General features: G+C 42.9%; 1 protein-coding gene across 3 annotated transcripts in view; it reads left to right on the top strand.

Annotated features, from left to right (window-relative positions):
- Positions 1–10,667, top strand: part of VPS53 (VPS53, GARP complex subunit) — a 170,677-nt gene that overhangs the window by 51,836 nt on the left and 108,174 nt on the right. For 2 of the 3 annotated variants that reach the window (XM_021711355.1, XM_021711356.1), the window contains exons 5-6: positions 7,101–7,216; positions 8,859–8,978. In XM_021711355.1, coding sequence (XP_021567030.1) covers positions 7,101–7,216; positions 8,859–8,978 — 236 coding nt within the window. Of the gene's footprint in view, positions 1–3,952; positions 4,040–7,100; positions 7,217–8,858; positions 8,979–10,667 lie in introns of all 3 variants that reach the window. The other variant, XM_008056040.2, reaches the window with a different exon arrangement.

Here is a 10,667-nt window from a genome sequence, read left to right as displayed (position 1 = left end):
AAAAAAAAAAAAAAAAAGAATTGCCTTTACTGTCTGAATCTATCAACATTCTGGTCATGGCCACTAAGTAATCTCAATGAAGTTCCAGACTTTGTCTACATTTCTTCTTTTCTTCTGAGACCTCACCAGAATACCCTTAACACTCCATTCACAGCAATATAGGCTTTATCCAGAGTCCACATCAAAATTGTTTTAGCCTCTACTCATTACCCAGTTCCAAAGCCATGCTTTCAGGTATTTGTTATAGTAGTAGCCCCACTTCTTGGTATTGATTTTCTTTTTTTTTTTTTTTTTTTGAGCTGGAGTCTCACTCTGTCGCCCAGACTGGAGTGCAGTGGCCACTCCCGGCCACCGCAGCCTCAACCTGCTGGACTCCGGCAATCCTTCCGCCTCAGCCTTCCGAGTAGCTGGAATTACAGGCGCGCGATACCATACCCGGCTGATTTTTTGATTTATTGTAGAGATGAGGTCTCGCTGCCCAGGCGGTTCTCAAACCCGCGGGCTCAGGCAATCCACTCACCTCAGCCTCCTAAAGGCGCGGGATTACAGGCTGAGCCACTGCTTTCCTTTTAAATATAAATTTATATAAATATAAATTTATATAAATATAAAGTTGCTCAGGCATTGATTTTCTTAGTCTGTTTTGTGTTGCTATAACAGAGTAGCAGAGACTGAGTAATTGATAAAGAAAAAAGTAATTGATAGAGATTTAATTTTTATAGCTCTGGAGACTGGGAAGTCCAAGGTTGAGGGGCCTACATCTGTCAAGGGCCTTCTTGCTCTGTCATTCTATAGCAGAAGACTGAAGGGCAAGAAAGCATGCACAAACACAAGAAAGGGGGCTAAACTCATCCTTCTGATCAGGTTTCCATTCCCATTGTAATGCCATCAATCTGTTCATGAGGGCATAGCTCTTATGACCTAATCACCTCTTAAAGGTCCTGCCTGTCAGCATTGTTGCATTTGGGATTAAGTTTACAACACACGAACACTGGATACATTGAAACTGTAGCACAGGCTATGTACCCTTAACATATTACAAGTGGAAGAGAGAGAGAGAGATTTTTTTTTTAATTAAGAGAAATAGTCTTGCTTTTTGGCCCAGACAGGAGTGTAGTGGTGTGATCATAGCTCACTGTACCTTCAAATTAATGGGTTCAAGTGATCCTCCCACCTTAGCCTCCCAAGTAGGTAGGTGGAACCATGCCCAACTAATTTTTAAATGTTATGAAGAAATGGGGTCTCACTGTGTTGAGCAGACAGGTCTTGAAGTCCTGACCTCAAGCAAGCCTCCCACCTTGGCCTCCCAAAATGCTGGGATTACAGGCTATGCTACCTAGGCTGGCCTTGAACTCCTCGGCTTAAGCATTCTTCTGCCTCAGTCTCCCAAAGTACTGGGATTGCAGACATGAGCCACCATATCCTGAAAGAAATCTTTTTTTTTTTTTTTTTTTTTTTTGAGTTGGAGTCTCACTCTGTCACCCAGGCTGGTGTGCAATGGCATGACTATGGCTCACTGCAGCCTCAACTTCCTAGGCTCAGGCAGTCCTCTCATCTCAGCCTCCCAAGTAACTGGGACTCCAGGCACACACCACCATGTCACATCTGGCTAATTTTTTGATTTATTGTAGAGACTAGGTCTTGTGAGGTTGCCCAGGCTGGTCTGAAACCCCTGAGCTCCGGCAGTCCTCTCACCTCCGCCTCCCAAAGTGCTGGGATTACAGGCGTGAGCCACTGCGCCTGGCACCCAGCAGGAACTCGATTTCCAATGCAGTCACTAGTACCACACATACCTGTCTGTCAAACATGTTCGCTTGTCTTCCCTAGCTCTGTAAATGGGACCAGTCATTGGCTTTTCAAACTAAAACCTAGGAATAATCTTTGATTTTTCCCTCTCATTACCCTCATTATCCATCAGTGAGTGAGTCCTGTGCACTATACCTTCGTATAAATCCCTAATCACTCCACTTTTTCCAATCGCCACACTGGCTACCTAGTCTAGACCTCCACCATCTCTTACCTAGATAACTGCGGCAGTTTTTTAACAGGTATTTCTCTCCTGCCCCTGCACAGCCCCCTCACCACATAGCAGCCAGGTCAGTCTTTCACATGTGTAAACTATATGCCAGTTCCTTGTTTCAGACCCACTTCTCATTGCGCTTGTACCAGAATCCCCATGCTTTGACCAGGCCTTTGAGGCCCTCAGTGCTCTGGCTTCTGCCAATCTCTCCAGATTATTTCAAAACACTTTCCACTGTGATACCACACTACCATCTTCTGTCTTTCTTTTGGTCTTTCAAAACACCGAGGTCTTCCTTTTCTCTGTCAGAGTCTTTGCATTTGCTGTTCTCCCTACTTGGAATTCTCTTAGTCTTATATGAGATCCCCCATGATCTAATCACCTCTTAAGAGTTCTGCCTGTCAACACTGTTGCACTGGGTATTAAGTTTTCAACACACGAACTTTGGGAACACATCCAAACCATAGCACAGGCTATACACCCCTCACATACTGCAAATGGAGCCCTTGGATCTACAAATCGAGACGCTTCGTCATCCTGCAGTTCATATGCTCTTTCTCAGGAGACCTTCTATGACCAGCATCTCCCCTGTTCTATTACTGTATATAATTACTTCACCATACATGTCACACTTGGGAATTTTCTTGTTTATTTAGTTGCTTGTTCAGTGTCTCTTCCCCCTGCTTCTCAAAGTAAGTTCCTTGAGGACAGGGAGAGAAACCATATATGTCCTGTCTACCATTGTAATTCCAGTGCTCAAAATAATGCCTGGCATATGGAAGGTATTCAGTAAATACTTTTTGAACGGCTGAAGGAGTTAATGAAGGAAATGCTGACTACAGGCACTATAACTGCCACAGGAATTCAGAGTCACAGCTCAGCTGTAGGTAGTCTTCAGTCATGAGACAGTGAAGTATATATGTTCCATATGTGTGTGACTGTCTGGCACCCTCACAGCTCCCCTCATATTGCTTCCTTACTTGCAGAAGATGCTGTGGGTTGCAATACTTTTATTATGTATCATCCATCTTTGTAGGTTTTTATTTTTGCTGGAAACATTTAGCTCATCATTAGCTTTGAGTGTTCCCTTATAACTTTGTTTCATTGGTTTCCAAATGGCGTATTATAAATGTCTTTAAGAGTTGCCACAGTTCTAGAGTCACCATGCACAGTCTGGGTTTTTTGGAATGCACAGTTTTCTGGAACTTCCAAATCCAGAGCTTCATCTAGTCCCAATATAGAGCCACCCATACACAGAGATGCGCATGTCCTGCTTATTTGTTGTCATCAATAACGTATATAGTAATCACTGAAATAGAGAGAAATTGTTTAGTTTTAAATTAAAATTTTGGTGCAGATTGGTACAAGTCCTGAGTATTTGCGAGTGCTGAACTTTATTTGTCTTCAACAACTTTGCATTTGCTGTTCTCTCTACTTGGATTCTGTTACTCTTACATTAGAGCCCCCATGATCTAATCCCCTATTAAGAGTTCCACCTGTCAACACTGTTGCATTGGGTATTAAGTTTTCAGCACACGAACTTTGGGAACACATCCAAACCATAGCACAGGCTATGTACCCTTAACATGCTGTAAATGGAACCCTTGGATCTACAGATTGAGACACTTCCTCATCCTGCGCATCCCAGTTCATATGCTCTTTATCAGGAGACCATCAAGGTCTTGCGAAGTTGCCCAGGCTGGTCTCGAACCCCTGGGCTCAGGCAGTCCTCTCACATCTGCCTCCCAAAGTGCTGGGATTACAGATGTAAGCCACTGTGCATGGCTTTGGTATAGAAAAATTGTTGGCGCAAGTACAATGCATCAAGAGAGCTTTATGGTAATATTCTTTTATGGCTAGAATTGATTACAATGTAGTGACTGACGCTGTCTTGCACTGCCTTTTGTTTTTCATTTATTTCTCTTATTCTAGGCACTTGAAGAGGCTCAGAAAGCTATTCAGCAACTCTTTGGCAAAATCAAAGATATCAAAGACAAAGCAGAAAAATCAGAGCAAATGGTGAGTTTCTACTTCTTCCTAACTTTTTGCACCAAAAGAAGTTAGCTTCTCATCCAGTCAAACTAATTAGTAGGCTTTTTTTCTCCCACCTCTTGCCAGCCCTGTCATCCCCATCTGTAAAACACGCCCCTGTGAGTGCGTTTGGACTGATTCAGGGGGAGCTGTTAGACTGCAGTGACTCACCATCCCTGCTGCGCTACATTTGCAGCTCTGTTTTAAAAAAGGAAAAGTTTTTTTTTTCTCTTTTCCCAAAAATAGTTTCCTAGTCATTTTGGATTCCTTTCTCTAGCATTTGTTTGTATCATGTATTTCTCAAGATAAATGATATGTAGCTTGGTAGCACACTAATAAAAATGGTCCTGGATCTGGGAGGTGGGATGTATCCTGTCCATGATCCATGTGTTCTTCTTCTACAAATTTGTGTCTACCAGTGATGCACTCAGAAGGCCCCCCTGCAGACCAAGAATCCAACATTCACTTATTCCTACTCCATGGAAGGCACTGGGAGGTGCTGTCTCCTGGGTTCAGATTCTGACTAAGTAATGTAATGTCTCTAAATTGTCTCTGAATTTCTTCAACTGTAAAATAAGAATAGTAGCATCTGGCTAGGCCTGGTGGCCCACGCCTGTAATCTCACCACTTTGGGATGCTGAGACAGAAGACTTGCTTGAGCCTAGGAATTTAAGACCAACCTAGGCAACATAATGAGACCTCAACTCTACAAAAAATAAAATAATTAGCTGGAGTGTTGGCACATGCCTGTAGTCCCACCTACTTGGGAGGTTAAGGCAGAAGCATTGCTTGAGCCCAGGAGGTCGAGGCTGAGATGAGTCAGGATTGCCCTAGTGTACTCCAAACTGGGCAACAGAATAAAACTGTGTCTTAAAAAAAAAAAAAGCATCTGCCTCACAGAGTCATTGTGAGAATTAAAGGTATGAAGAACACTGAGCACTGTCCTAGGAATTTGGATTTGTGAATGTACTACATTCAGCACCATCCAGGGGCTGCTGATACATGATGATCAGATGACAACATCAGATGTTCCTTTTGCTAGAGTTTACTGTACTCACTGATATTCCTTCGATGCTGATCTGCTGTTCTGAACTATGTTATCTCTTCTGGCCGAGGGTGTTTGCAGTGACAGTTTGCTCTAAAGTTACAGTTTGCTTTCCTGGACAGTGATTTACTAAGCAGAGGAAGAGGTGAGAGTGAAGGGAGAACTGATATTTGTTGAGCTCTTTCATTGTGCCAAGAGCGGTGCCAGTTCCTTTGTACCAATGCTCCAATTTAGCCCTCACAACAGCCTTATAAGCTAGATTCTGTTATCATATTATTTGTTTGTTTGTTTGTTTTTGAATTGGAGTCTCACTCTGTCACCCAGGCTGGAGTGCAGCGGCAGTTCATGGCCACCGCAGACTCAGCCTGCTGGGTTCAGGCAGTCCTTCTGCTTCAGCCTTCCAAGTAACTGGAACTATAGGCGTGCGCTACCATGCCTGGCTAATTTTTTTATTCATGTATAGATGAAGTCTCGCCATGTTGCCCAGGCTGGTCTTGAACCCCTGGGCTCAGTTAATCCTCTTGCCTCAGCCTCCCAACGTGCTAGGATTAAAGGCATGAGCCACTACACCCTGCTAGGATAGAATCTTGAGATGAAGCAGAGGAGGAGTATTTAGGACTTCATGATGCAAAGAATGAAAAGAGTCATGGATAGCTGTGACTTTGAGTACACTGACTAAAGACCTCTCATGTTAGGATGGACACTAAGGAACCCAGAAAGAGGTGCAGAGATTTTTTGTAGATAATAGGATGATGATCTCAGTGTCAGTAGTGGGTGATCAGATTACAGAACCAGTCTCTTATATCTGGTTTATTATACCACTCCTGATTTTTTTTGCCCCAAATTTAATTATTCAGTAAAGTGATGGTGGGATCTTACCCTTTTTAAAACATAAAATACAATGGAAATAGAGGTAGTTTGGGGGTTATAGAGGGAAGGCAGACTTGCTTGCTGGGGAAGTCCCCATGAAAGAGGTTTTTTACTTGAAAGAGCCAGGTCAGCCTTGTGGGCATGGAATTGAGCTTTGAGGGTCATAATCTTTGTGAGTTCACCCAAGGTGACCAGACTGAAAAAGTGGGTCACATGAACTTAACACACTACCGAGTTTTCCACTTTCATGGGAAGTATATCTATCCAGTGACTAGAATGTTTGTGTCTGGTGTACAGGACACTCCCTTCCTTCTAGGTATCATAGAACCTGGGGAACCAGGTTGCTATTAAGAAAGTCTCTTAGTCAACATGGATTCAGTTTAATGGAAGATTTCACCTATGTGTTAGTGAAGTTGGAGAATTTTTCCAGTTTATCTATTGAGTACGCTTTTCTAGTGACTGAAATATAATCACATTTTTGGAGACAGTTTCTTTTCTCCTGGGCCTGCTGAAACAACACTGTCACAGTTTTCTCCTAGGACTGCCCCCTCATTCCCTGAAGACTGCTCTTCTCCTCTTATGACCTTACATGTTATGTTTATGATACATGGGTTACATTTTAGTCTTCTTGGGATTTGAGAGAAGCCTTTCCTTTGCTGGAGACCCAGGCAATGGACCCTAGTTTCATTAATGAAGACCATCCCAATACAATCAACTGACTGATGTTATCCATTTTGTACTGAACCCAGCAGCTCCAGTGCCAGAAGCATACTTTTCTGACCTTATTCAAGAGAAATGTGCTGTACTTAGCTCATGTATCCTATATGCTCTGTACTAAATTGCGATTTAGTTAATTTCACCTGGGGTGAAAAAATAAAGTTTATTTCATACAACTGAAAGTTTTTTAACCTTGGGTAAAGTCTGAAGAGATGCCAAATTAAATTTAAATGGGCCTATTAAATTTAATTATTTCAAGTTTGCATTATGAGAATGTTCATGCTTTCCCCAAGGGTTAACCTGAGATTTTTCCTTCTTTGTTTGCATTAATTTCTTGTGGAGCTACTTGTAGAAGAATTTGCATCTTTCTTAACCTTCTTCCTTTTTCTCTTGTGGTTTTTTTTTTTTTTTTTTTAGGTGAAAGAGATCACCCGTGATATTAAGCAGTTAGATCATGCCAAACGCCACCTGACCACCTCAATTACAACACTGAATCACCTGCACATGTTGGCAGGCGGCGTTGATTCCCTCGAGTAAGTAATGTCAACTTTCTCTTCTGTGGCCACAGGAAATATATTATGTAAAGAAAATGGTAGGTTTATTCACTTCTCAGCTAGGGCAATTTCACTGTCCTGGCCTACTTTCTTCCAGTTGACTTCAAGTGTTCAGTCACCATTTTTGCTTTGTGCCCTCTGGTTTTCAAAATTAACAAATACCTGAAGCTTTGAAGTAAGGTGCAGGTATGTCTAAAAGGGGCCTGGAAAACCCATGAGAATGACTCTAAGAATATGGACCATTTTCATGTGGCAAATCTATACCATTAAGGCAGCTAAGGGGATTTAGGCCTTTAATCACCCTGCAGCCTCTGCCTTGGCAGGTTTTCCTGCTTGTATTGGGCTGAGTTGCTCAGTCATTGACGAGACCATATGGAAACAGATCCTTCATTTAACATTCAACCTACTTTTTTGTGTTCAGTCCACTTTTTAAGAGTTGCAGATTCCTGTTTGGCTTGTAGAGGGAATGATACATGAGAACATTTAAAACAGCATTTAAAAGATCTGGTTGTTTGCCACAAAGTAGCAATCCAAGGCCTCCTTTACCAGCAAGATTTTGACATTCCCATTCACCTCTGTAGTCTGTCCTAAACTGAGGATTCCTGCTGCCCCAGGGGCCTCAGAGTAATTCCATGTGGATCAGGAAAGAGCATCTTCACAGAAACTGAGAAAATGGTATCCAGAATCTTGGGGGCCTGAGTAGGGAGAATGCATTGGAGGAAAGAGGAAGAGGCAGGCTCATTCCTGATCTCTCCTGGGCATTGTATGAGCCCCAGGGGATCCCCAGTCCATTCTTCTGTGAGCAGTGAAAGCAGTGACCAGGAGGAGATGGGAAGAGCGGTGTCCTGTGTTCCTGCTCAGGTGGTCAGTGTTGTCCACCAAACTGTCAAGCCAGGCAGGGAGCGATGTAATACCTTGGCTTGAACTTGATTCTTTCTTTTTCAGTGCCTCTTAGGGGAAATTACACATTATAAATTTAATTTAAAAGCCCAACCCTAATGAAAAATTAGATCTTATAGTTTGTACTTCCTCTCTTTGTGTAACTGTTGACTTATCAGCATCTTTTTATTTAAGCTTTATTATCTTCAACAGGAAAGTAGACATCTCTGACACAGAATTACTTACCATTGTCCTAAAGCCTACAGATCTGAGTTAACATGTAAATGCATATAAATTCCCTTTGTTTTATCCTAGAAAGATGTGTTTGGTTTGCTTGTATGCTAAATCCTCAGAGAGTAACAACCCCTGTTCCTCTGTCAAAATTCTGCTAATCTCATAATACCCAACCCAAATCCCACATCAATAAAGTCTTCCCAGGTTCTCCTCTCTCCACCCAGTGGGAATTCATTACTCACACATTCGTTTGTACCTCCCACCCATAGCACATAAAACTTGTACTTCTATTTAGAACATAGTTCATCCTCCTTGGTATTAGTTAGATGTGTACTTGACTCTTGCCCTTACTAAATGATGTCAACAGGTCTTATTTTTTTTTCCCCTCTGTGCTCAGTCAATGTTTATTGAATTGAGTTGATGTCTGTTTTAGAGCTAGATTGTTCCACATCTGTATCTTGTATCCTTAGTGTTTTTCTAGAGTTTTCAACTTCTTATTTCCTTGCAGAGCCATGACCCGGCGAAGACAGTATGGAGAAGTTGCTAATCTCCTTCAAGGTGTAATGAATGTTCTAGAGCACTTCCACAAGTACATGGGAATTCCACAGATCCGGCAGCTGTCTGAAAGGTAACATGTCATTGGAGAACATTTTCTTCCCATAAGAAAAGATGGTGCTAAAAAGTGCCTAAGCACTTAGCTCAGCATGTTCATTGTGGACTCTTAAGGAAGGAAGGAACATAAGATGTTATCTGATCTAATTCTGTCTGGGGCAGGTGTCCCCTCTACAATACCCCTTACCACATCTTCTAAAGCTGTCTGTGTTAGATAGTTGCAGTTGTATACATGAGAGTTGTCCACATTTGTGAGGAAAACTGTTCTAGTTATCTGTTTCCTTGTAACAAACTACCACAAAACTTAGTCACTTAAAACTTTATGATTTTGCTTCTATTAATTGGTCTGGCTCAGCTCATCTCTGCTCCATGCAGCATCAGCTAAGGTAACTCAAAAGGGAACTGGAAGATCCATTGGTTTACTGTCATGGCCAGTAAGTTGGGTGTCACTGGGAGCTCAGCCAGTCTGTGGGCTGGGATTCTTTGTTGTCATCCATGGACCACTTGGACTTGCCCATGGTAAGGTGGCTGGGTTCTAACAAAGAGCATCTCAAGAGAACTGGGCCTTGGAAATCACATAGCATCACTTCTGCTGTAGTCACATGGCTGCTAAGATTCAAGAGGAAGGAATATGTCTTCTCCTATCCCTCTAATGGGAGGAATGTCAAAGTCACATTGGTAAGAAGAGCATGTGGGATGGGCTATATTGCTGTGGCAATCTTTGGAAAATAGAGTGTACCACTAGAACTTCCAGTGTGACAAAAACATGAGTTTCTCCCTAACCTTATGCCTTCCTTCCTACTACTGTTGAGCATTAATCACAAATTCACATCCAAGGGAAAGAAAGGCAGACACTTAGAGAGAAAGGAGATGAGGATTCTAAAGGAGGATAAGGGGTGGTCAATTCAATGTCTTTTCTATTAGAAATAGTGGCATGAATACTGAGAAGGCAGAGACAATCATGATTGATACCTCCTAACCTTTGCACCAAACAAGAAATGATACTTAGTAGCAGCTATCATTTTCAACTCTGCTTTCTTTTTTTTTTTTTTGAGTTGGAATCTCACTCTGTCACCCAGGCTGGAGGTCAGTGGCATGCTCCCGGCCACCGCAGCCTCAACCTGCTGGGCTCAGGTGATCCTTTTTTTTTTTTCGGTTGAAGTCCCACTCTGTCACCCAGACTGGAGTGCAGTGGCCGCTCCTGGCCACTGCAGCCTCAACCAGCTGGGCTTCCGGCGATCGTTACACCTCAGCCTTCCAAGTAGCTGGAACTACAGGCATGCGCTACCACGCCCAGCTAATATTTGATTTATTGTAGAGATGAGGTCTTGCCAAGTTGCCCAGGCGGGTCTCGAACCTGCGGGCTTAGGCAATCCACTTACCTCAGCCTCCCAAAGTGCTGGGATTACAGGCTGAGCCACTGAGCCCGGTTTTCTCAGGTGATCCTTCTACCTCAGCCTTCCAAGTAGCTGGAACCACAGGCACGTGCCACCGTGCCCAGCTAATTTTTGATTTATTGTAGTGATGAGGTCTTGCCAAGTTGTCTGGGCTGGTCTTGAACCCATAGGCTTAGGCAGTCCTCTCACCTTGACCTTCCAAAGTGCTGGGATTATGGCCATGAGCCACCACACCTGGCCTGACTCTGCATTCTTTTTTTTTTTGAGTTGGAGTCTTACTCTGTCGCCCAGACTGGAGTGCAGTGGCC

Source organism: Carlito syrichta, unplaced genomic scaffold (genome assembly GCF_000164805.1).
Source record: "Carlito syrichta isolate Samal-C Ts95f unplaced genomic scaffold, Tarsius_syrichta-2.0.1 Scaffold302085, whole genome shotgun sequence".
NCBI classification, from domain to species: Eukaryota; Metazoa; Chordata; class Mammalia; order Primates; family Tarsiidae; genus Carlito; species Carlito syrichta.
This window is presented reverse-complemented; position numbering and strand designations above follow the sequence as displayed.